Source organism: Heptranchias perlo, chromosome 16, assembly GCF_035084215.1.
Source record: "Heptranchias perlo isolate sHepPer1 chromosome 16, sHepPer1.hap1, whole genome shotgun sequence".
NCBI lineage: Eukaryota > Metazoa > Chordata > Chondrichthyes > Hexanchiformes > Hexanchidae > Heptranchias > Heptranchias perlo.
Window position 1 is genome coordinate 33,061,660 of NC_090340.1, and position 26,894 is coordinate 33,088,553.

The 26,894-nt window shown below is 39.6% G+C and overlaps 1 protein-coding gene across 2 annotated transcripts in view; it reads right to left on the reverse strand.

Annotated features, from left to right (window-relative positions):
* Nucleotides 1–488: 488 nt before the first annotated feature.
* heatr3 (HEAT repeat containing 3) overlaps nucleotides 489–26,894 on the reverse strand; it is a 35,874-nt gene continuing 9,468 nt past the window's right edge. Inside the window, exons 5-15 of one of the 2 annotated variants that reach the window (XM_067997476.1) lie at nucleotides 23,830–23,939; nucleotides 12,835–12,975; nucleotides 11,717–12,009; nucleotides 9,854–9,944; nucleotides 6,059–6,204; nucleotides 3,377–3,459; nucleotides 3,151–3,287; nucleotides 2,564–2,652; nucleotides 1,621–1,764; nucleotides 1,047–1,223; nucleotides 489–852 (exon numbers count right to left, since the gene is read on the reverse strand). In XM_067997476.1, coding sequence (XP_067853577.1) covers nucleotides 739–852; nucleotides 1,047–1,223; nucleotides 1,621–1,764; nucleotides 2,564–2,652; nucleotides 3,151–3,287; nucleotides 3,377–3,459; nucleotides 6,059–6,204; nucleotides 9,854–9,944; nucleotides 11,717–12,009; nucleotides 12,835–12,975; nucleotides 23,830–23,939 — 1,525 coding nt within the window. In that variant the 3' untranslated portion in view covers nucleotides 489–738. Of the gene's footprint in view, nucleotides 853–1,046; nucleotides 1,224–1,620; nucleotides 1,768–2,563; nucleotides 2,653–3,150; nucleotides 3,288–3,376; nucleotides 3,460–6,058; nucleotides 6,205–9,853; nucleotides 9,945–11,716; nucleotides 12,010–12,834; nucleotides 12,976–23,829; nucleotides 23,940–26,894 lie in introns of both variants that reach the window. The other variant, XM_067997475.1, reaches the window with a different exon arrangement.

The following is a 26,894-nucleotide window of genomic DNA, read 5'->3' on the forward strand; positions in this document are numbered from 1 at the left end:
TCCAGGCAAGTGGAGAGTATTCCATCACACTCCTGACCTGTGCCTTGTAAATGGTGGAAAGGCTTTGGGGAGTCAGGAGGTGAGTCACTTGCTGCAGAATACCCAGCCTCTGACCTGCTCTTGTAGCCACAGTATTTATGTGCCTGGTCCAGTTAAGTTTCTGGTCAATGGTGACCCCAAGGATGTTGATTGTGGGGGATTCGGTGATGGTAATGCCGTTGAATGTCAAGGGGAGGTGGTTCGAATCTCTCTTGTTGGAGATGGTCATTGCCTGGCACTTGTCTGGCGCAAATGTTACTTGCCACTTATCAGCCCAAGCTGGTATGTTGTCCAGGTCTTGCTGCAAGCGGGCATGGACTGCTAAATGCATAAGTTATCATACTATGACAATCTGTTGTTATTTACTTCCTAAGGGTAAGGAACATTTTTGTTGCTTTTTTATCTTGCTGACTTCATTGGATTGGATTTAATATGAAATGCACCCAAGATTTCATTCAAAAATTTTATTGAAATAACAACCCTAGTATTATCAGTTAAACAGCATTATTTAAAAACAAAATATATTGCAACAACCCAGATGTTAATTTTCCTGAGTAAAAAATAATTGCATAATTCAAGTTTTTAAAAATTGATTACTGAATATCAACCTTTTTACAACTGAATGGTTCAGAACAAGAAACACTCAACTGAAAATACAAATTTCAGCTATATTTTAAACCAGCCTTTGTGGTTGTCTGCTTATTTTTTTGCTAAAGCTTCTTGGTAGGCAATAAATCGCCGTAGATTCATCTTCACATTGTCAAGGACCAGTAGTTGATCTGGCGTAAGGTTACCTTTGCCTTCCTTTTGGATCTAACAAAGAGATATTTACTATTAAAAGTAGGCTTTAAAATAAAGTGAAAAAAATATTTTTATCTCAACAAACTACTTTATGGAACATTAAGATAATCACTACACTACAAATGCCTTGGTCAAAACTTCAGAGCTTCGTTATAGTAGTATGTATAATTACCATTACTACAGTATATTATATATTGAACTATTACCCTTGATTTGAAAATCGGTTGAAAGGACTTCAGGGCCTGGACTAGCTTCATCTGATCTGCTGCCTTGTCTGCCTCTTTCCCATCAGCAAACACATCAATGATAGCATCCAGGGCTTCACCTACTACCACTAGTGAGGAATCCTTAGCAGCTACTTGAAGCAAAAAATTCCCCATCATCTGGAATTAACAAACACATGGGAAGATGGAAAATATATACACACGGAGACAAACTATGGCATGAACAATTTGCAGAAACAAGCAGGAAAAACCTTCAAATAATTTTGTATGCGGGTTCTGCAGAACTGTGGATATGGTTCAATGTATTTTGCAAAGGGCACTTACGGATGATGAAACATTCTCATTTGCATGAAAATAAAAATAAATATTTACCACTAATTATGTAGCCAATTGCCAATGTTCATACTGCTTCAAAGTGAGTGTACAAATTACAGAGAGATTGCACATCTTTGCTTTTGCAAATTTTGCGTAATTGAACATTAGTGTAACAATTTAGATTAAACTCGGCCAACAGTCATCAATAAAGATTTACAATAGGTATATTCTTTTCTGATACCTTAAGAGTTTCAGCTGTGTTATCTCCTTTGGCGAGTACATGGCCACTAATTCCCATCATGGCAACCACATTGACCCGAGCACTGGTATTTTCGCACTGAGCTCCTGCCTCACACAGCATCATTAGCTGCTCCGCACTCATGAACTGCTTTGTGTTAGAAAAGAGAGTGTCAAAATCAGGGAGGGGGGGGGGGGGTGCGGAGAAAAAGAGTGGGGATCATTCATCTTTACTAATCTGTAAATAGAGTTACCAGTTAGCTTAGTATTGAAACTAAATAAACCAATAATGTAAATTATATATAATAAATTCAGTTTCATTGGCTGAGGTCAGTTTCAAAAGGCTAGACAAGCTCATTAACTAGATCACAATACAGAAAATCTTTGTACCTTCACTTAGTAGTGCATTTCCTTTTATGTTACAGTTTAATATCATAAAACTAAACTTATTACTAAGCATTAACATCCTTGTGATCCCACAACACTGCACATTTAGATAACTTTGTGATGGGCACCTGAACTCTTGTCCAGAGATTTTTGCCTCAGTCAAGCTGCTGGGGTTTTACTTTCAATTCCTAAGTGCAATACGGAATCAGATCGATGATCTAACTCCGTGTTTCTGTTCCAACTTTAGCGTCGATGTTAAAGTTGAAGTAGAAACACACCTATACAAAGTTAAGGAATGTTTGAATGAAGAGAAACAGGTTGTAAATCTCTTGGACTAGTCTAACTTTGGGAAGATAATGTACATACAAATTTGTGCCGTTCAAATCATGCATGGTAGACTTAAAACAACCATTTAATATCTGCCATCTCAGCAGTCTATAATGATGGCTGCAATTTGTAGCTGATCTTTTATTTATTTTAAGCACCTTTTTAAATACAGCCTTTGAACCAATCAGTTCTCAACAATTCCATCTGCAGTAAGTGAACTTAAAATGTCTTACTTGAGGGAGATTTTGGGTAGCCATTATGTGCAACAATGACCTTATTGCACTAGTCACGGCCTCTAAAAACTCTGAATCCTTTGGCAGTTCTGCATCAAATACAATTTAAACAGAGATGTAAAACACAGAAATTACATGAGGCAAACAAATGGAGTCTTATTAAACATTTGAACCTCAAGCAAACCAAAATTCACTGCAGCATGGCTCTTATATTATACAGTGTATTGTACACAGATTTTACATATATTGTAAATGTGATTTTTATTCTTTTTATTTTGCTTTTAAAAACATGACAAATGTTTTAATGCTAGCTATCATTCATTATTAATGACAAAAGGTTCCCTTTATAAAATGCATATAAAAAACTGTTTATGTCAAAAGACAGCATGACTTTCAGCAGTCAAATGTGACTAGTCACTGTCGGGAATTTTAAATGATTCATATCAATACACCAACTATTTTGTTTGAACAGAATTTAGTATTTTGAAAATATGCAAAATAATCATAATCTATAGTTAGAATGTGGAAAGGACAAAAGTGGAAATATTAAGTGCTTAACTATACCTATTGTTATCCAACTAACTCACCTGACTCAGAGAAAACAAGCTTTGTAAGGTGCTGTGAAAGAGCCTGAAGTGCAGCTGGTCCTCCAAGCCCCTCCACATCCAATGCTGATAAAAGGTTATGGAGGCAGGTCAGGGCTCTACACTGTATTCGCTTCATTCTACAAAAAAGATTCATAGTTAAGAAAAAACAATTTTAAGGCTAGATTTGGCTTACTAATTTACTGTGCAATGTAAGGTTTTTACTTACTTTGCTACCAAATGTCGCCAAGATGGACTTTTCATACATGCCTCGACAGTAACACTGTCTGTGAATTCAGTCTTCTCCAGAACCTAAGGATTTATGAGTTAAGACAAGCATTATCCAAAATCAGAGCAAATCATCAGCTCCCAGACCTCAACCAATGCCTCTTTTCAACCCATCACTAGGAGTTGTGCAACAGCAACCTATGAAGGTTCACCTGATTTTCCCTACTTCCTGTCAGAAACTGCCTAGTCTCTGCACTCCAATCCTCCTGGAAGGATTATTTCTAAAACCTGGATGCTAGTCCATTTAATCTATTGTGTGTGTACATAGCTATCTTCACCTTGGCTCAACTTTTAAAAATACAGGTGGCCTGAAAATGCAGGAGCCTCATGAATTTATGCTAATCGGGGTCCTTTTACATAGATCGGATCAATCCCAAAGCCATTTTTATGGCCTACTGGACAGAGCGCCTGCTGTCAACACTCCACTCTGTAGAAACTGTTGGACCATTCAAAGTCAGTTTAAAAAAAACTATTTTTGTGTGGGGCCAGGAGGAGCAGGAGTGCTCCTCCAGACCCCACAAAATTAGTCTGGGCCACTACTGCCACAAGCGTCCCTCCTCTACATTCCTGAAACTCTCCCGAACCCCTCAGCAACTTACCTTGCTGCTGGCCAGTACTGCGCCAGGCCAAACCGCTGAGTTGCTATGGACGCCCATTAAAACGGACCGGACCTCCCACTGCACCTCCCAACTGGTCTAATCATTGTGTTCTGCCGGCCAACCACCTGGGAGTTAAAATTCCCTCTCAAGTTTCTACTGAAATCATTTTTTCCTCTAAAAGTAAAGCCCCAGATCTTAATTCATTATTACGTCAAATATACAGATCTGTACATGCAACTTACTTTCAGATTCACGGCTGTAATATATAAAAAGTTTCACCACATTAACCCAACTAATGTTCTATGTGAACGTTTTGAAGATTCACACTCACACTGCAAGTGAGAATCACTAACAAGATAACAGTTTGATTTCTATGCTGGTAGAAAATTCACCCCAGGGAAGAGAAACACATCAACTCATGCCAGCTACATAGCATGCACAGTAATTGTTGTGGTGTAACTTGCCATGTTCTGGAAAAGGCAATTTGACAACAAACTCAGGACAAGGATATAGGCACCAAAAAAGATACAACAGGTCACTAACAAAGTACATTATCCATTAACATTACGTTCATACCTGTTTAATTTTATTTTGTGATTGCAGGCAGGTATTAATCAGCAATAGCTGATGGAATTGATTAGGGTTGACAGATGGTGCTGCCTCACTACACTGCTAAACTAACCAATGTTCTTTGTTAATGGCTTCATTACTGCCAGTAAGTTTGACTTCCTGACATACAGCAGTTACATGCAATGGTTCTGTGCACATTTCTTAACTTTCAAATTTCCAAGCTTTGATTTTCAGAAATCTGCCTTTTTCTAAACCAACCAGTCGCAGACAAAACTACATCTCATAATTGCACTGGTCTTATTTGCACAGTCTACTTGCTAAGAACAGAATTTTAAAATCCATTTTTAGTCACTTATCCAACGTAAAAATGTATTACCTTTAAATCTGGCTAATTGGTGAGTTGATTAAATATTAGAATGTTTTGACAGTTTTGTGTAGGATTTAACAAATGAAAAATATATTTTCCCCAACATAAGGCCAGTGTCACAAATGGTCAGCTCAAGCTCTTAAATTGCTATAGCCAAATGGCAAAAATGCCTACATTTAACATTCTCGCAAGACGCACAGTGCTTTGGAAAGAAAAGGTCAAAACTTTTGTATGATTGGAAAAAGGTGGAACAGCACTTTAAAAAAAATTGAACAGTCTTATGCAGACTTGCCTTCAAGTATAATACTGAAAACTTATGAAATCAACCCACTCTCCCCATTTGAACCATAAGGCTAAATGTTGAAACTATTAATTCAGAAATAGAAATGGAGGCATTTCCTCTATCATAACTGAAAGAAAAGATGACTCTGGCAGGTAACTATCATGCAATCACAAAATAGGTTCTTGCTACTTAAAAGAGGGTACATAGCAACATAATATTCTGAAGTCAACTATCTGTCAAAAACAGTATTATACTTTTAGCCAATTAGGCAGTTAACTGAAACTTGTTTGATTCCTTTCCTTGGACAATTCCACCCCAAACTCTCAAATGATTATCAAGAAGCATTCACCGAGCAACTTGTAATAACTTTTCCATAGTTGTAGATAAGAATAAGATGGTGCAATATAACCAGCAGCTGCCTTTGTAAAGGTCATTTTTGGGGACTGCTGTTAGACATGCCCATGCATTAGTGCTGAAAACTATTATTTTCAGTATTTATGCATTACCTGTGTCAACATTTAGCTGAATGGGTTCAAGTGAAATCTGACCCCCATGCCTCCACCAAGATTTCGAGTACCAAACAAGAAAAGTCTCTATCTAATACAATAGCCACAAATCAGTTGTGGCAAAACAATACAAAAAGAATTATGGTAAACAAATAAAACACACAGTATATAATCAAAAGGTGAGTTACGTTATTAGGAATTCAAAACATCCATAACAAAAAATACCATTCCAATTTACTGGCAGAGAGCACTACAAAAACAAAATTAAATATCATGGTCAAAGGATTTGTGTGTTTACCTTTTTTGGAATAAGGTAGTTCATGAGTGCAGAGAGGATCTCTGCAGACAGGCAGAGAGGAGATAACAACGTCCCAGCCCCTTCAATCATAGAGTTATCACTCTCATCACTGCTCGACATTTCCTCCCATTCATCATCTGAAGGATCTGAGTACAAACAGGAATAAAAATACCACAACAAAAAAATTAATGGAGATATCTTTGGTACTACTAATAGAAATCAGGAACTGCAGAGTTATTTAGTGCTCAAATCAATCATTCAGATGTGTACTTATTAAACATGAATTGTTCTGTTGTATATATTTTCAATGGATACTTCACAGAAGACCATTACATTTATGGCTTAAATAGATTCACTTGGTGATTGGTTCCAGTTTAAATGCATAATAAATTAGTTTCATGTCTTCAATGTGGTGACGACATTTTGGGAGATTTCTGTATTATATTTTTATGCGGCCTCAGATAGGGATCAATACAATTTAAAACTGGTTTCAGCTAGCTGTATCCTTGAAGGAATCTCTTTATATCTGCTTCTTTGGCCAACACACATTAACTTCTCAAGATTCATCCACATATTGGGTTAAGATTTGGATAGCCTTTCTTAAGCCTGTTACATGCATTCAGAAATTAATTAGATCAAATACTACCTGATGGCAAGGGCAGTCTCCTTAAAATGCTAATGCACACAAGTCCACAAATTGGGCTATTGACAAGTTCGTTACCTTTGATGGCTGAATTATCAAGGAGGACCGTTTGAGTGGAGGAGAGTTAATGACTCAATGATAACTGTGAAAGACTTCTCTTTGGCATAGATCACAGCCACAGGATGGGATGCCAACCAACAGAGCAGTTTTGAGGTGACAAATGCATGGATGAGGGTTTCAGCAGAAGATGGGATGAGGTAGGGACGGAGGCGGACAGTCTTACAGTAAGTGGAAGGAGTCGATCTTTTGTTATTGGAGAGGATATGGGTTCGGAAGATCAGTTTGGGGTTGAATAGCATACCGAGGTTGCTAACAGTCTGGTTCAGCCTGAGACAGTAGCTGGAGAGGAGGATGGAATCAGTGGCCAGGGTATGGAGTTTGTGACGACGTAGGCCGAGAACTATGGCATTGGTCTTCCTGATATTAAAGTGGAAAAAATTGGATGCCAGACAAGCAGTCTAGCAACACAGAGGCAGTGTAAGGGTCAAGAGAGGTGGTGGAGATGTAGAGTTCAGTGTTATTAGCTTACACGTCTGCGAATGATGTCGCCAAGGGGTAGCATATAAATGAGGAAGAGGATGGGGCCAAGGATGAATAACTGGAGGGTTCCAGAGGGAACGGTGTGGGGGAGATATTCTGGCTAAGATTGGATACATAAGAGTGGAACCAAGCAAGGGCAGTCCCACTGAGCTGACATTGGAGCAGAAACATTGGAGGAGGATGGTGTAGTTGACCATATCAAAGGCTGCATGGAGGACAAAGAGGATTAACGCACCATGGTCACAGTCACAGAGGGCATAATTTGTGACTTTGGTTAGGGCTGTTCTGGTGGTGTGGTGGGGCGGAAACTTGACTGTAGAGATTCAAACATGGAGTTATGGGAAAGATGGGCATGGATTTGGGAGGCGGAAACATGTTCAAGGACATGAGAGGAAAAGGAGGTTGGAGGTGGGGTGGTAGTTTGCAAGGACAGAGGGGTTGAAGATGTTTTTTTTTGAAGATGGTGTGATGAGATTCAGATAATTCCCATAGCTCAAGGAGTTTCATCCTTGTTGTTTATGTCATCTGAATCCCTTAATTACAGCATTACTTACATCCAACTACCCCGTATTCTATATATTGTCTTCTTTCAAAATGAATACAACACAAATGAGGGAACAGTTTCACTGTGGGTGAAAGTGATTTGTTTTCTGGTACAAAATATCTCTTGTTGGAATCAATACAAAACAAGTTCTCAAGTAAACTGGTTAATCATTACATCAAATTTCAAATCTACGGTTTTAAATAGTTTTAAAAAGAAAACAACATGGCTTCGTAAGGAGTGATTTTGCCCGATCAACTTCATTGACTTTTGGGGGGTGTGGGTCACGAATCAAATGTACCACGATAAATCTCAAGACATGGTATATCCAAACTTCCAGAAAGCAGATGACTAAACTGCTCACGAAAGGCTGCTGCATAAACACAAAGCTGTGGAAATTCAAGGTAGAACTGGTTTTGTTCTAATCGGCTACTTCAAAAGGACAGACCATTCTTAACTATTGAGCTTTTGATGGGCAATGTTACAAGAGACACAATACTCTGAACATACTTTGCAAAACAGAGGTCAAAGAAATGGTGAGCTTGTCATCAACATGAAAGATACAGCTCAAATTTTGGTTTCGTGTTTAAAAGACAATGAATGCAAACAATCCTATGATTGTCTATCCGTTCTTTGAATTAAAAAACAAAGTCATTTTACAAGCAAAAAAATTACAATTAAACATAGATGCTGTAAATAACGCCCTTTACAGTAGTCACAATGATGAAGCCAAGGGGATAACTCTATTGTGTGTGTTACCACGGTACATAGGAAGGAAAGAAAAGTTTTTAAAAATGGAGGAAAGAGCAATATAACATTCGGGCTTTGATGTGCCTCCTGGTTTTGATGCAAATGGAGAGCATGAGATTCAGTTCAATAACTAATTCATTCTCCCATCCCACAAGCAATTTTTATTATTTCACTGAAATAGCTGAGACAGCCTTTTTAAAAAAAATTGAATAGTTCCATGCAAACAGTAAATTCAATGTTAACACTGAAGAATTGTTAGTTTTCTTAACTGACCAATTGCTTGGTGAAGTCTTTGTTTGTTGTGGGCGGTTATCCAGTGACAATGAATTTAGATAGCATGTGCTTTTTCAAGTTGTAACAGTTTAATGCCAACCCTGAAAACAGGGCTGTAATAAACAAGAAAACATTTCAATTCTGCATACATGAACATGATACTACATGATTTCTGCCAGACTAGGCAAAATGATTTGGAAGACAGTAGAACACTCAAGAATATTTAAATGATTTTTTTTTTAAATGGGAGAAAAAGTGGAATTGAGGAATCTATCTTAAAGAACAAATTCCCAATTACTTTCTGACTAATAACTTGTTACTAATAAGCTTTGAGCTTGAGTGCAATACACAATCTGTCCACCGGGGTGCAGCATTATTTCAGAATAAAAATAAACAGCAGCATTTTGTCTAAAAACTACGACAAGAATGCTATCTAAATTCATTGTCACTGGATAACCGCCCACAACAAACAAAGACTGCACCAAGCAATTGGTCAGTTAAGAAAATTAACAATTCTTCAGTGTTAACATTGAATTTACTGTTTAATAACATTCTTTCTTCTTGATGTAAAACAAATACTTGGCTCCTCATGCTTTAAAAATGAAAGTGATCAACACAATAGTTTTTGTGACTGCAGTGTTGTTCAAAACACTGAAATGCAGCGGCTATAAGAATGTTATTCATTTTTTTAAAATTCTCTTCCGTGATAATCTAGCATGGCTCCCTGCCTCTGGTCCGCATAATCTCTATGTCTATTGATATTCCCGCCCCAAGAGAAATCTCACTTACACGCAGCAACTGCACCTCCCTCAGTGAAACCTCTCTGATTTTAACTGTTATAAAGAACTCTGTTCTTATGATTTCCCCTACTGGGTGACAGACCTCTTCTGTTGTAGGAGGAAGGTAACTGAAACAAGATGTTCAGTCGAAACATGTGATAACTTGTGAATGAAAACAATTTTGGAAAGAGTCAGATTTCAGTTCATACCTTCTGAACAACACATGTTTACAATGATCTCTAAGGCAGTCTGTTGAGCAGATAGCAGAGCTATGGCATGCCTCAATTCCTCACTCCGGGCCTATATATAAATAATAAAAACACATTCAAAATGTTACAAAAACTTTTAGCTTTTCTACTGAAAACCAAATGATATTGCATACTTTGCAACTGTACAATATTAAATAGGTTGAAGGCAGTATCATCAATGTTCTGTGCAGCACATATATTATTTTTACTCAAATGTCAATGGCAAACTTAGATCTGTACTTTCAAAATGAAAATCATCAGGCAGAAATTAACTGTGTCAGAGAAGTGATTTAAAGCCATTCCGGCCCATAATTTTTCAGCCTGAAAATAATGCTTTGCACCTGTGTGAGTCTCAAGGGAAATGAGCTTGGGCTTTTGCTTGTTATAGCCAGTGCCAAATTCTGCTCCAGATGCATTGGTATTTGCATCCAAGCATGCACTATCCTAAAAGGTGTCAAGATGGGAATTATATACAGACGTTGTATCAGGTTAAGTGAGTGCCATAGATATATGCAGATATTTTATATGGTATGAACTTGATTTAAAAACATCCATGTCTGGTTTATGTAGAAAAGCTGATGGCTTGGAATAGCTTGTGAAGATATAGCACAAATGAGTGGTTCTGACAATGCCCTAATTGGGCAGATGTTGGAGTCATCAGAAGTCAGTTGTCATTCTTGACTGACTTCTGATAACTTGAGCATCTGTCTGGCTATGCAATAAAATTTGTATCAGTTTCCTATCTATCATTAGTTTCAACACTAACCATCAGCGCCTTTTATAAAAAAAAAGGTATATTAAGAACCGTTACTCCAGAAGAACTACTTCCTGTGGTGACTGGAGGATAAAATATGATTTATGTGATGAGTTAATGTCAGGCCAGTTTTTCAGCTTGCAACTGAAGAGTGAGGGGAGGGAAGACAAGAAGGAAGGACAAGGAGTTATCGTTCCGCTTTCTGTCTGCTGACTGAGCAGAATCAATAACCATGTTGAAATCTGCCGCACTGCTCTTCCAGCTGGAAGAAGACAGTGCTGATGCAGGTAATCAAAGAGGGATAAAATTATACAATAAAACAGTTCAATTTAAAACTAACCAGAACGATGATTATCAAATTTAATAATTTCAGCCTACATATGAGGGATTTTAAATGGCCAACTGACCCGTAAAGTGTTTGATACAGCAAACCACAAACCATTCATGTTTACTCAGCAGGTTAAAAGATAAGTCCTAAGCTACACCTATTTGTATTTACTAGACTGTTCTATTTACTGTATTAGATATTCCATCGTGTCTGTAACCTAGATTCCAGTTAACTTCTACAGTGTGTGTTCCATGACTTCAATAATTCAACAATTACCAAAAATAAAAAAGTTAAAAACATCAAAAGGTTTATGTTTTAGAAATCTTCGTTAAGATGCCAAAAAAAACGGGCCACAGAAAATTCCTGCTAATTTCTTTTTTGTAACATCTTACAAAGTAAATAAAAAGGTGGAAAACAATTTAACAGGAATTGATTGTGCTATACCTATCTTCCCTCTTTTCCCCCAAAAGAAAATATTTTTAAAAAATAAAAGAAACCTAATAGAACTTCTGAGGATACAACGGCAATTGAATAAAAGCAAATATATTTTTCAGGCATGTTTATAGATTTTCTCCATGAGATGAGCTGGAGCAATGTGGATTGCCTCTCATATAATACAACAAAAAGGATGGGAGAAACGTACCTGAAAAATGTTGGGCAGGGCAGGGAAGTAGCTGCATTCGATTTTTAAATAATGTGAGGCTCAAAGCATTTTTAGGACTACCTTCAACTACACACTTACTGGTAGAAGATCTGAGATATCATCACTTTCCATGTTCCCTGCTCTTCCTTTATGTGGGGCCTTTTGCATCCCATCCTCCAGCTTGGAAGTAACATCCTCGTCTGCATCAATCATTTCCTCCTCCATTTCAGTCTCTGCCCCAACCTTTAGCATTGTACACGTAGCCTCCCTGAGTCTCAGAATGATCTGGTTAGCATTCTTCTCCAAAGTTTCTGAAAGAATCCTTATAATGGCATTTATTGTGTCCGCCTGACTGCTGGAAGGTACAACACTCTTCACATTCCAAATAGTACCTAAAGGCAAATGTTATTTACAATCATAAATATGTATGTGATAAACCAAGGTGTTCCAGTGACTGCCGTTTCGAAACTCCTCAAACCACTATATATCATTGTTCCTCAACACCAACAATTGGTGTAGCATAAAAGTTGCATTGCCTGTAGCAATGTTCTGTATTCTATTACACCTTGTTTACAATTTACAATTTGTGGACTATGATAACATCACTGTATTGAAACACATGTATGCAGAGAATGAACAGTGCCGATTTCTCTTATCCATTTAGCAATAATCAACACTGACAAAAGACAAAATTTTACAGAAGCCGGGAACCCAAGTTTATTTCAAAAGCATTTGCACAAGATTTTCTGAAATTAAAGAATCAACAAAGTATGTCACTTGGAAACCTGTAAATTATGCGGATGTATTTTGTGTATACTGTTAATCTACTACTGAATTCTTGCTTCTGTCATTATTTGTCTGTCTCTACTTTGCTGAAATGAGTAAATGATTTTGCTATGTTTTATTGAAAATGGTCCCTTACTGAAAGATAAAACTCGAATCCAACTCAACCCCTGAGAAACAAAAGCAGTCACAAACTTTCACCCTCCCCCAAACCATTTACAGATAAGACCACTTCTCAAATATTATACTGGCTTATTTTTACCTGCGTTTTTTAAAAATGTATTTACTACCAGGCTTTTTGCAGTAACTCTATAACCAAATAACTCAAACAAAGTATATATAAAAATGTAATCAGATAAACAAAATGAATGTTTTCTCCTCTCGGACAGACGACTGAAAGGATTTCAGTTTGCTTTTCCATTACCACATTTTACCTGCTACAAGTGTCCTTAACAGCAGATGTTCTGTGGTATCTTGTGAGGACAACAGCACCATTTCCAACACTTGGAGGGCTGAGGGAATTAATGACGGCAAAAGCTCGGCATTGTCTTCAGTGATTGTCTGCAAACAATAAGCTGTGGATGGAAGCACGATTCCACCTCAGTTATTCAGTCTCATACAAAATACTTAACATATAAATAGAAAACAAACTGCTGTGACTACAAGAATCACGCTAATTTATGCATCATTTACAGCTAGTTTATGTGAATTGGAAGTGTGGTTTGATATCAGGTTCTGGACCTAGATGCACGCACAGTACTCCTCTAACACCAGTCTTGACATTTCACTGTACAAAACCACAATGGTAAAACTGCATCTAAACCTTAGCAAATGTATCCAGTCAGTATCTGAGCCAGGTAGGATCCAGGTTCAATCCTGGTCTGTGCTGATCTCAGACAGGTGGCAATAGGGAGGCTGCAATTAGCCTCAGTGCTCTTGGATGAAGGAAGGGAAATCAGATGGGCTCTCCATTCTGATTTCTATCCAGTGACAGCTTTGCTGCAAATGCGCTTGTGTGGAATTTGGGTGAGGGCAGAATTGGGCTCACTGTGAAATGAAACAAGCATTTTAGCGACTGTATTTGAAGTTTTATTCGGGAATGATCTAAATGAGAAAGTTATGGATAACCTACTTAAAAATGAGGTCAAAGCTGCGAAAGGAAGCCCATCATGTGCTAAATTAGCGGCAGCAGCTGTGGCAGATGTTGCCTGCATCATACTTCTTTAGAGATTTCACCCACCTGAACAGACTCACTGAGCCAGGTTGCCTATGGGCAGGGGTCTGCTGTTTTGGCTCCAAGAAGAAGAGAGGTGTGTGGAGCAGTGTATGTCACCTGCTAAAATTCACTCGGTGCCCAAATGTCCAGGAGGCCCATGTTGTGCAAACTAAGTGGGACTAGAAAAGGTTCGGCTCAGTAACCCCCACAAGGAGGCACAAAACCAGCACCCTAACTGGAAGTACAGTGCACTTCCCACAGTGTGATTGCTTCAGCTAGGCAGCAGTCAACAAGTGGAGACAGCTGTTAGCCAAGATCACTCTCAGTACTCAGTAACTGGCACCAGACAGGGCTAACCATGCAAGGTTGTTTGCTGGAGGGGCCAGCTTGGACAGTGAAATGCCACCCAGGCAACACCTGCAGCCTTTGCCAAGCAGTACGTGAGACCGCAGCAAAAGCAAGATGCTGGAGCTTTAAAGTGCAGGAGCAGTACGTCTTTCAGGCTGAAATACTGGAGCCAAACCAGAAGGCTTGCTGGGATGTTTGACCAAGAAAAACACCACGAGAACAATTCTCATCAGTTCCAAATTAAATTAACGATGAGGACTTCTTGCCGGGGGGGGGGGGGGGGGGGGGGCGGGGGCGGTGTTTCGTGACAAATTAGAAAGATGCCATATTTCAAATCAGGGAGACTATATTTTCACTGGTCTATTTTTTGTATTTTGATAGTGACTTTAATTTATTTAGTGCTTGTTGGGCAGAATCTGGCTAATTGGAACTGTAGAAATCATCTGAACCTGGACCTTTTCATAGCTATGTATATTGTGGATTGTGAATTCCCTTTCTTCACTGTGTCATTAATTATATTCAAGAGGACATGCAAGATCAAGACCAGACAGATAGAATGGAAGATGCATCACCCTATTGATCAGTAAGTGAGAAAAGACCCAGTTCATGCAGGTAAAATCTGGATCTCAGGAACGAGACGAAGCTAATCAACGGGAATGGCTGATATACCAGGAATAAAAGTCTATTGAAACAAATAATCTATGTTTTAAATCCTATTGATGACATCGACCAGCTTTATTTATGAAAAATATAATTTAAATTTCCTTTTCAAGGGAAAGGGAGACATATCTGACCCTCAGCCAGCAATGGCTCTTCAATGATTATCTGCTCACATTTGATTGAGCTGAGGCTGGTAGAAAATGTTCTGTGAACATACAAATCCACAAATAATATGTAATGAGGACACCTGAACTAAAGCAACTATACTATTTCTGAAATCTAATGGTTTAAAGTTATTCACTTCCTTTGTAAATGAAGCTATACATTTAAAACTAATTTATCTGGGGGAATTATAACTCTGATTCAAGTATTGTAAATCACAAGAATGCAGCTTCAACTGTTTGTAAATGTCATCTGTACCTACAGACTGAATTACAGCACTGTATCTCACTCCTAAGTTCTCGTTTTACATAATATATGCAAAGTACTTTTAAAAATCTGCATAGATGTTTGACATTTTTTTTAAAATTTCAATCAGGCACAGCTTGTGACAGTGATGCCAAACCTAGATTACCTGGTAACAGCAATAGTGGGCCTGAAGGTGAACAGCATCACCACCAGCACTGGGTATTTTGAGGTTTCTGTCAGTGGTTTGTGCAATACATAACCAATTAACTGACTTGTAATTAAGATAGGAAGTTGGATCTTGTTCTACAGTGGCCTGCTGAAATCATAAAAAAGCTGAAATGTATTTTAGGTAGCTGCACTTGGGAATTCAGATTCAGGTTGACCTAGAAATGCAATCCAAACAACTGGTGGTTCATTAATCGTCACAACAACATATGAAAGATATTAAGCCCATATCTGAGTTGAAACTGTATATATTTTATGATTAATAGAAGGTAACAACATAATCACATATCCACAGATCACTCCTGTGTGTTTGTTTTTTTAAAACAAACTAATAACAATACTTCAAAAATAAAGCAGTCTCTACTTCCTTCGGAGAACACTGGAGTTGATTCCTTTCACCACCCCAACCCCCCCTCCCACCCCCACCCCAAGAGTGTGCCTGCTTTTCTGTTTAGACAATCGGAAGCAACGTTCCTTCCACACAAGTATTTGTTAAAATTTGGCAAACACCTAGCAGAGACCGAGAAAATAAACAGTCAGTAATTAGTGTCAAAACAAACAGATTTCACAGACACCAATGATAAAGAGCGGATATGCTCTAAGGATGTTGTCTTGGCTGACATCACAACATCATGTCCACAATATCAAAGACAGCTTGTTGTGATATCTCAAACATGTAAATCAAGTCTTTATATCTTCACACTCTAAATAATCACCTGAACTAAAGCAAAAAGTACTCATAATATCTTGCAGACTTTCGGTATTTATTTTTCCACTATTAATTGTTATTGCTCTCTTAAGCTGTTAAATTCAGAAACCAGAATGAATCCATTTCAAGTATGGACAACTTTCAGAAATGTATTATGCATTACACCACTAGGTGGCACCAAATCTGACCAGGTCGCATTTCAATTTCTTACATAGCACTTTAGCGGATATTGCTAGCAATGCTTCCCCCCCCCTCCCCCCTTTATAACACATCTATAAATAAAACCAGCTGCATTCAAGGAGAAACATTTGGTAAGATCCATAACAACTTGCATTTATATAGTTCCTTTAACGTAGTAAAACGTCCCAAGGCACTTCACAGGAGCGTTATCAAACAAAATTTTACACCAAGCCACATAAGGAGATAATAGGACAGGTGATCAGAAGCTTGGTCAAAGAGGTAGGATTTAAGGAGCATCTTAAAGGAGGAGAGAGAGGTAGAGAGGCAGAGGGGTTCAGGGAGAGAATTCCAGAGCTTAGGGCCAAGGCAGCTGAAGGCACGGTCGCCAATGTTGCTGTGATTAAAATCGGGGATGCGCAAGAGGCCAGAGTTGGAGAGGCGCAGAGATCTCAGAGGATTGTAGGGCTGGAGGAAGTTAGAGAGATAGGGAGGGGCAAGGCCATGGAGGGGTTTGAAAATAAGGATGAGAATTTTAAAATCGAGGCTTTGCCAAACCAGGAGCCAATGTAGGTCAGCAAGCAAAGGGGTGATGGGTGAACGGGACTTGGTGCAAGTAAGGAAATGGGCAGCAGAGTTTCGGATGAGCTCAAGTTTATGGCATAGTCAAGTCGAGAGGTAACAAAGACATCAATAAGGGCTTCAGCAGATGAACTGAGGCAGGGGCGGAGACGAGTGATGTTACAGAAGTGGAAGTAGGTGGTCTTGGTGATGGAGTGGATATGGGGTCGGAAGTTCATCTCAGGGTCAAATAGGATGGCAAGGTTGCAAACAGTCTGGATCAGCCTCAGACAGTGGCTAGGGAACGGAGTTTGTGGCAGGGACCGAAGACAATGGCTTCGGTCTTCCCAATATTTAGTTGGAGGAAATTTCTGCTCATCCAGTATTGGATGTCAGACAAGCAGTGGAAGGGTTGAGAGAGGTGGTGGGGAGGTAGAGCTGGGTGTCGTCAGCGTACACGTGGAACCTGTCGTGTTTTCGGTTGATGTCACCGAGGGGCAGTATATAGATAAGAAATAGGAGAAGGCCAAGGATAGATCCTTGGGAGACTCCAGAGGTAATGGCACGGGAGCAGGAAGAGAAGCCATTGCAAGGACAGAGCAGTCAAGGGTGGGTTTTTTGAGGAGGGGGGTGATGACGGCAGATTTGTACCCGAGAGGGAACCATTAACAATATCAGCTAACAGAAGAGCCAGGAAAGGAAGTTGGGTGGCCAGCGGTTTGGTGGAAATAGGGTCGAGGGAGTAGGAGGTGGGTCTCATGGACAAGATGAGCTCGGGGAGGGTATGAGGGGAGCTAGGAGAGAAACTACAGAAAGATGCAAGTTCAAGGCTTGGGCAGGGGGGAATCTTAGGGGAAGTTTTGCTTGGTGGGCTTGGGGAAGGGAAGGAAGTGGCAGAGGCAGCTGAACTGATGGTCTCAATCTTAGTGACAAAGAAGTCCATGAGAACCTCACACTTCTTGTTGTCAGGTGAGGGGGAGGGGGCAGGGGAGAGGGGTTTAAGAAGACGGTTTGTAGTGAAGAGACGCTGGAGGCTATCTTTGCATTCCAGGATCCTGGAACAGTGAGAAGAGCAGCAACCGATAGTGCTTTATGTGGTCCAGACAGATCTGGCAATGAATAGTAAACCACTTGTCCGCCATAAACATTCAAGTCTGCATCCCTTGGACTTGAGGGAGCAGAGGTGAGAGCTGTATCAGGGTGAATGACCAGGGTGAGAGAGAGTAAAGGTTTTAACGGGGACAAGGGCATCAAAGGTGGAGGTGAGGTGTGATTGAGCAGATCGGTAGCTGAAATGTCATGGTGAATTGAAGGTCAAAGGCTGGACAGTTGGGAATTTGAAAGTGCCGTTGTAAGTGACTTGGGGGAAGAGTTTTTTCTCAGGGGCGGACACAGAAGAGAGTGGGGATGGGAGTGGACAGAGACACAAGTGATCAGAGATGGCCTTATCTGTGATTGACACGATGGGAGTAGAGAGGCCATGTGAGATGGCAAAGTCGAGGGGCTGGCCATGAATATGGGTAGGGGAATTTATACGGAGGGAGAGAATGTATACATGTAGAGAATAAAAGCAAACAATCTCAAAGCAACATAAATCATGAACTTTTGAACTTCATCCAAGATACATTCTTTGGGGTAAAGTTTCCACTTTGGGCACAATTGGGAAACTGCACCCAAAATGCAGTCGAAATTGCACTGGTTAGGTTACAGTTCAAGTTTCCACTAAAATGTATTTGCATAATCACAAACTTAAAACCTTCCATGAACCAGCACAATTGAGCAGCGTAATAGAATGTAATCGTATCTTTTTTATTTGCATTAAAAAATGTTCAATGTGGTAACCTGGTGCCGTTTTAGTAATACAAATGAAAATGGGTTTATCACAAAAATAACCATCTTTAATAAGAGGCCAGCCCCTCGACTTTGCCATCTCACATGGCCTCTCTACTCCCATCGTGTCAATCACAGATAAGGCCATCTCTGATCACTTGTGTCTCTGTCCACCTGCGAATAACCTGATTTTAAAATCACTGAAAATGACGTTTAAAAAAAAACTATTATTGAACCATTTACTAGTTTCATTGGTGGACACGAGTCAGTTTCTTACTAAATTAAATATTTTTTGATATGTAAAAACTTTTAAAACATGCCTACTAGTTTCCATGCGCCTAAGAACTTGAACGCAATGGAGCCTTCCCTAACCAGTGCAATTGGCGGAATCTTGCAATGTCGACCTTGGGGCATGTCCAGTTTCAAGGGCAGGGCATGATCCGGGCAAATTGAATCTCAAACCAACGTAAAAGATCACATATAACATGAATGCATGTGGTTTTGGGCATAACTCACTTACGTTTAAAATTCCCCGATCTTTTGCACTGGTTTGGCTGATTGCATTGGAATCTGAGTGCAAAACTAGTGGAGATTCTACCCAGAGACATTTTTAACAGCAGCAAGATGTGTCATTCACTGAATGTGCCAGCACCTATGCTGGCCCCCCTCACCTCACTTCCAAGCGATAGAAAATTATACAAAACAGGAAATAAATTTGGAGTTTTAAAGGTAGAAATAAATGTTTTTTCTGTATGAAATATGAAAGCAGTGTAAAGCATGGTAATTTGAGAGGAAAAACAATGTATATACTAGGATATAATTATTTATATAATTTGTTTATGAATGCAGTCATACATTTTGTTAGCTGTTCCTTCCCAGTCCTCAGTCAATAATCTCAAGGTAATGTATGAATGCTTTTACTGAGCTAATTTTCTTCAAAAATATAATTTAGGCTATTATATTCAAGAATGTTTTAAAATATCAATTTCAATGTGGAATCTTCACATTTTGTAATTTATTCTGAATAGTTAGAGCACCTACCTTTTTTGTTTACACTAAAAATTTGAAAATAATTGTTCGTACAATACAGATTTATCCAGCTGTGGTCTCCATCCGTCTGCAGTGGGTAAGGAAAACAGACTTATTCATATTCCAGGAAATAATCAAAAAAACACGGTCTCTGGGGAGGTCTCATATGAACTTCTTTCCGAACTCTTTAAAATTGGAAATGTGCACCCCTCCCCCAGTTTCCCACCCCACCCACACCATAACCTTTGATTGAGAGCATCACCATGGGACACTTACTCGTATATAAATAAAAGTCTTGCTTTTAGCATGCAATCTGTGACACTTTTGTTATAGATGCAAAATAACTTTAATGAGAAAGTGAAAGCAATTGTACAGCTTGAAACTTACAAGCAATATACTAACCTCAAGTTCACTTGAAGAATTTACAAGCAGCTAAAATTAGCTGGATTCGCACAGCGAGTAATTGAGCAGTGGTCTTAAAAGCACAGGTTAGCAATGATCACAAACATTCTCCAGGATCAGACTACCCAGGAGAAAAGTCATGGGCGATCTGCTAGCAACTTTATATATTTGACCTGAATTAACATCTTCCATTCAAGAAGGATCCCATTTTCCAAAGGGGTTACCTCAGCTTACTGGTATGAGCCATTGAAGAATAAGTTTGAAGGAACACGGAGAGCCAAAATGCTTTGAATAACATCTTGAATACTGCAGGAGCAACCCATTTTGAAAAGAAATTGTCCCAGTTGTGAAAGAAATCACTTATCTTCAGCTACAATTTGCTTACGTACTTTTCTCTGAGGCAACTAGCAGCCGTCAATGGACAGATACTTCTGTAATAAACTGTGCAAGCTTCGGTGGCACTAAATATTTTTAAAGAACTGATCCAGTAGAATTAAACTACTTACAAGCAATTCTAATACTGACAATATTTAAAATACAAATCACATTGCCTGTTTACCTGTAATCTCTTTTACAGGTTTGTTTGTGAGCTCAGTTTCAAAGTTTAGACTTCAACTTAAGGTTGCAAATTTCCAGAATTCTAGCTAATGAGTGTGCCTTCTTTGGTCTCTGAATTCTCCCGTAAATTCTATAGCCACGCCCTTTTAATTACAAAAACAGCTCAAATCACACTTTAACATTTATATTTGGATTCTCTCTAGGATTGTGGTGAAGGTTTGAATGGTCAATGCAAACAGGAATGATTGGTTGGTGCCAGATTTCTTGTTCCAACACTAAGGGTGCACTTCCCATCAAACCAAAAGAGCAGCACGGACAGAATTTGTGCTCATAAGCTCACATCTTGCCTACCTGAGATTTGTGCAGATGCCAAGGTTAGGCTTAGAAAAATAGGAGGCAGAATTTACAAAGGTTTCAAGAAAACAGACTGATTTTGGAAAATCTTTAAAAGTGAGATTTAACACTAATGTCAGTGCTTGGTTTTTAATAATGTTTGAATCTATGTCAATGTAAATTCAACATTTTTAATTTGTAACAAATATTAAAAAATGCAATCTCATGAATCAGATGAGAGTACTGAAAGAAAATGTAAAACATAACACTCTTCTGACCACTTCAAATACAGAGACTACATTTGAACAGTGTTTCTAACGAAAGTCCAAATCTATGAAATAAATCTAATTTGTGTACATGTGGTGGTCATTTGTGCAGAGTGCCTTGGACACAGTGCCCTGTAAAAGAAAAAGACTTGCATTTATGTAGCGCCTTTCATGGCCTCCGGACACCCCAAAGTGCTTTACAGCCAATCATGTACTTTTGAAACGTAGTCACTGTTGGAGGAAACGCGGAAGCCAATGTGATCACAGCAAAGTCCCACAAATAGGTCGTGATAATGGCTCGATAATCTGTTTTAGTGATGCTGGTTGAGGGATAAACGTTGACCAGGACACTGGGAGAACTCCCGTTCCTCTTCGGATAGTGCCATGGGATCTTTTATGACTACCTGAGAGGGAGATGGGGCCTTGGTTTGAAGTCTCATTCGAAAGACTGCACCTCTGACTGTGCTGCACTCCCTCAGTCCTGCACTGAAGCGTCGCCCTGGATTATGGGCTCAAGTCTCTGGAGCGGGTCTTGAACCCACTTCTGACTTGGAAGCGAGAATGCTACCAGAGAGCCACGGCTGATACTAATAGCTATCAAGTGCAAAGCAGATTGGTCATATTAGAATTTAATTGGTTAGCGTATAGTATGAACTAGTACTCAAAACATTTTCCATCTTTTCAACAAAGATCTTTATATGTTTGAGTGTGATTTCTCTTTTGGGCTCTATTTCAGCTAAAATAACTAGAGCGATACACAATTGTACTGTCATTTATTAAACCAACCACCTCATTTTTCAACATGGACAATGTGGAAGATATATTACTGCTGTCATCAGGCACTGACTATTCATATGAGGCCATTTGGCACACCGTAATCAGGCAATCAAACAGATACCTAGGAAAATAAGTGAATAGTATTCCCCAAGGCAGTTTCAGTAAGGCGCTCCCCCCTTACAAATCATCCCAGAATTCATTCATCAAGCATTCAAATGCAAATTTGTCTCAAGTACAAAAAGGAAAAATAAACCCTAACCACACGTTGTGCATATGCAGTGCTCCTGTTCGGGGATTTAAAAGTTTCACAGTCTATCTCCTTTGCATATATTAAGTGTCAGCTTGACACCGTTGGGAGCATTCTTGCCTGAGTCAGAAGGTTATGGGTTCAGGTACATAATCTAGGCTAACACTTCAGTGCAGTACTGAGGGAGTGCTGCTTTGTCAGATATAGTTCTTTGGAGCAGAAGTGAAACTGAAGCCCTGTCCACCTGTTCCAGTGGTTCAGACAGCATTATTCGCATAGCCGGGAGCTCTCCCAAATGAGCTAACTAACGTTCCTCCCTCAACCATCAAAAACAGATTAATTGGTCATTCATCTCATTGCTGATTTTGGGATCTTTTGCTATATGTAAAAAGGTTATTGCATTTGCCTACATTTTAAGAGCGTTTTTCAAAGGTAATTAGTTGAACGTGAAATGCTTTGGGATGTTTCTAAAAGACATGAGAATGCATTAAAAATGGAAGTCTTTCTTCTTTCTTTCACATCACTGGTGTAGTTATACTTAACTGCACATAAAGAGGCAAGTCACTAATGTCGACAGTGATCCAAGGGAGCTACCGAGTGCTGCACGAAGCCTCAATGTCAATACATGCAAAACACAAAAACTTATGTTGTGACTTCACAATGCTAATTAACTCTGCGCTTTTCTATCAACAGCCTTGACCTATAGCTTTCTGGTCTCAATTAAACAAAACAAGCATATACAAGTAGTTAAAAGCATGAATAGAATTGGCATTAGAATAGTATGAAGAAAACTACAAAAGAGGTGGTTCCATGAGTTCACCCAATCAATAAGAAGCCATACAGACCGTGGTCATTAATTTTTGACAGCATAAAGCACAGTATAAATGCCAAAACACATATCTGAACTCCTCTCCAATTCTAGTCACCATATTATAGGAACAAATCATAACACTGGAAAAGATGCAGCAAAAAGCTACCCATCTGATACCTGGCAGCAGACATCTGAGCTGCAAGGAGACACTCCAAAAGCTGAGTTTGTTTATGATAAAGATTGAGAGTGGATCTTATTGGTGTATTCAAGATCCTTAAGGGTATTGACACTTAGAAACTGTTTACCATGGCCCCATGAATGACAATAAGGGGGCATGGATGAAGTTCAGAAGAAGGAAGGCAAATGGACAGATCAGATACAACAGCAAGCTAGTGTTTAGAATGCACTGCCCTGGGATGCAATGAGGCTGATAACGTAAGAAGTTTCAAGTGGGAGTTGGATTGGTGAAAAATCAATGTAGAGATATGAGTAGTGAACAGCATATTGTATTTTTGAAGTCTGAGCTGGCAAAACGGACTGAAATTATCTTTTCCGGTTCTATACAATTCTCTGCTTTTAATTTATGTCCCACTCAGCTCTGGGTCAATGATTTTAATTATTAATTTGCACACTGTCTGTGCTCCTAATGAGGTCATCAGGATCCATCATTAAAACATTAAAAAAGACAGAAAATAATGAAACAAACAGTTCAACTTTAAAACAGTTCACATTTTACTAAAGGTTGCTGATGGAACTCCCTATAATAATTCTTTTCATTTAAACTACAATATGAAGTGAGTCATATTGTAAAATGTTACCATAAATCCAACATGCACATAACACACTAAATCCTTTCAATGGAGATTACTCACCTGCAGAAATGGCTAGTTCTACATTGGTGTCAAACTGTCTCAAGCACTGAATGCAGACATCCAACAAGCCTTCTTTGTTAAAGACGGACACTGCCCTGCTGCTGCTCTCACTAAGAAAACAAGAGAAAATGCCAATCAACCCATTTCTTCTTGACAGTTACTGTACACTTGTTTAGTTTATCGCGCTAAGACCCCTTCATGTCTGTATACAAACTATTCACCGAATCAATCTAGATTTACAGAATTAGACACCTTTTCCGTCGGGCAGATTTCCCTGGGAAACACTGCACATGTACTAACATGTACAGATGCTATAGGAAAGATAGAGCAGGAGGTAAGAGAGGAGGGGGAGTTGCGTTCTTGATTAGGGAGAACATCACGGCAGTAGTGAGAGGGGATATATCCGAGGGTTCGCCCACTGAGTCTATATGGGTAGAACTGAAAAATAAGAAGGGAGAGATCACTTTGATAGGATTGTACTACAGACCCCCAAATAGTCAACGGGAAATTGAGGAGCAAATATGTAAGGAGATTACAGACAGCTGCAAGAAAAATAGGGTGGTAATAGTAGGGGACTTTAACTTTCCCAACATTGACTGGGACAGCCATAGCATTAGGGGCTTGGATGGAGAGAAATTTGTTGAGTGTATTCAGGAGGAATTTCTCATTCAGTATGTGGATGGCCCGACTAGAGAGGGGGCAAAACTTGACCTCCTCTTGGGAAATAAGGAAGGGCAGGTGACAGAAGTGTTAGTGAGGGATCACTTTGGGACCAGTGATCATAATTCCATTAGTTTTAAGATAGCTATGGAGGATAGGTCTGGCCCAAAAGTTAAAATTCTAAATTGGGGAAAGGCCAATTTTGATGGTATTAGACAGGAACTTTCAGAAGTTGATTGGGAGAGTCTGTTGGCAGGCAAAGGGACGTCTGGTAAGTGGGAGGCTTTCAAAAGTGTGTTAACCAGGGTTCAGGGTAAGCACATTCCTTATAAAGTGAAGGGCAAGGCTGGTAGAAGTAGGGAACCTTGGATGACTCGGGAGATTGAGGCACTAGTCAAAAAGAAGGAGGCATATGACATGCATAGGCAGCTGGGATCAAGTGGATCCCTTGAAGAGTATAGAGATTGCCGGAGTAGAGTTAAGAGAGAAATCAGGAGGGCAAAAAGGGGATATGAGATTGCTTTGGCAGATCAGGCAAAGGTGAATCCAAAGAGCTTCTACAAATACATAAAGGGCAAAAGGGTAACTAGGGAGAGAGTAGGGCCTCTTAAGGATCAACAAGGTCATCTATGTGCGGAACCACAAGAAATGGGTGAGATCCTGAATGAATATTTCACATCGGTATTTACGGTTGAGAAAGGCATGGATGTTAGGGAACTTGGGGAAATAAATAGTGATGTCTTGAGGAGTGTACATATTACAGAGAGGGAGGTGCTGGAAGTCTTAACGCGCATCAAGGTAGATAAATCTCCGGGACCTGATGAAATGTATCCCAGGACGTTATGGGAGGTTAGGGAGGAAATTGCAGGTCCCCTAGCAGAGATATTTGAATCATCCACCGCTACAGGTGAGGTGCCTGAAGATTGGAGGGTAGCAAATGTTGTGCCTTTGTTTAAGAAGGGCGGCAGGGAAAAGCCTGGGAATTACAGACCAGTGAGCCTGACATCTGTAGTGGGTAAGTTGTTAGAGGGTATTCTGAGAGACAGGATCTACAGGCATTTGGAGAGGCAGGGACTAATTAGGAACAGTCAGCATGGTTTTGTGAGAGGAAAATCATGTCTCACGAATTTGATTGAGTTTTTTGAAGGGGTAACCAAGAAGATAGATGAGGGCTGTGCAGTAGACGTGGTCTACATGGACTTCAGCAAAGCATTTGACAAGGTACCGCATGGTAGGTTGTTACATAAGGTTAAATCTCATGGGATCCAAGGTGAGGTAGCCAATTGGATACAAAATTGGCTTGACGACAGAAGACAGAGGGTGGTTGTAGAGGGTTGTTTTTCAAACTGGATGCCTGTGTCCAGCGGTGTGCCTCAGGGATCGGTGCTGGGTCCGCTGTTATTTGTTATTTATATTAATGATTTGGATGAGAATTTAGGAGGCATGGTTAGTAAGTTTGCAGATGACACCAAGATTGGTGGCATTGTGGACAGTGAAGAAGGTTATCTAGGATTGCAACGGGATCTTGATCAATTGGGCCAGTGGGCCGATGAATGGCAGATGGAGTTTAATTTAGATAAATGTGAGGTGATGCATTTTGGTAGATCGAATCGGGCCAGGACCTACTCTGTTAATGGTAGGGCGTTGGGGAGAGTTATAGAACAAAGAGATCTGGGAGTACAGATTCATAGCTCCTTGAAAGTGGAGTCACAGGTGGATAGGGTGGTGAAGAAGGCATTCGGCATGCTTGGTTTCATTGGTCAGAACATTGAATGCAGGAGTTGGGATGTCTTGTTGAAGTTGTACAGGGCATTGGTGAGGCCACACTTGGAGTACTGTGTACAGTTCTGGTCACCCGATTATAGAAAGGATATTATTAAACTAGAAAGAGTGCAGAAAAGATTTACTAGGATGCTACTGGGACTTGATGGTTTGACTTACAGGGAGAGGTTAGACAGACTGGGACTTTTTTCCCTGGAGAGTAGGAGGTTAAGGGGTGATCTTATAGAAGTCTATAAAATAATGAGGGGCATAGATAAGGTAGATAGTCAAAATCTTTTCCCAAAGGTAGGGGAGTCTATAACGAGGGGACATAGATTTAAGGTGAGAGGGGAGAGATACAAAAGGGTCCAGAGGGGCAATTTTTTCACTCAAAGGGTGGTGAGTGTCTGGAACGAGCTGCCAGAGGCAGTAGTAGAGGCGGGTACAATTTTGTCTTTTAAAAAGCATTTGGACAGTTACATGGGTAAGATGGGTATAGAGGGATATGGGCCAAGTGCAGGCAATTGGGACTAGCTTAGTGGTATAAACTGGGCGACATGGACATGTTGGGCCGAAGGGCCTGTTTCCATGTTGTAACTTCTATGATTCTATGAAATGCCAGTGCAGTCTGCAGAAAACCATGT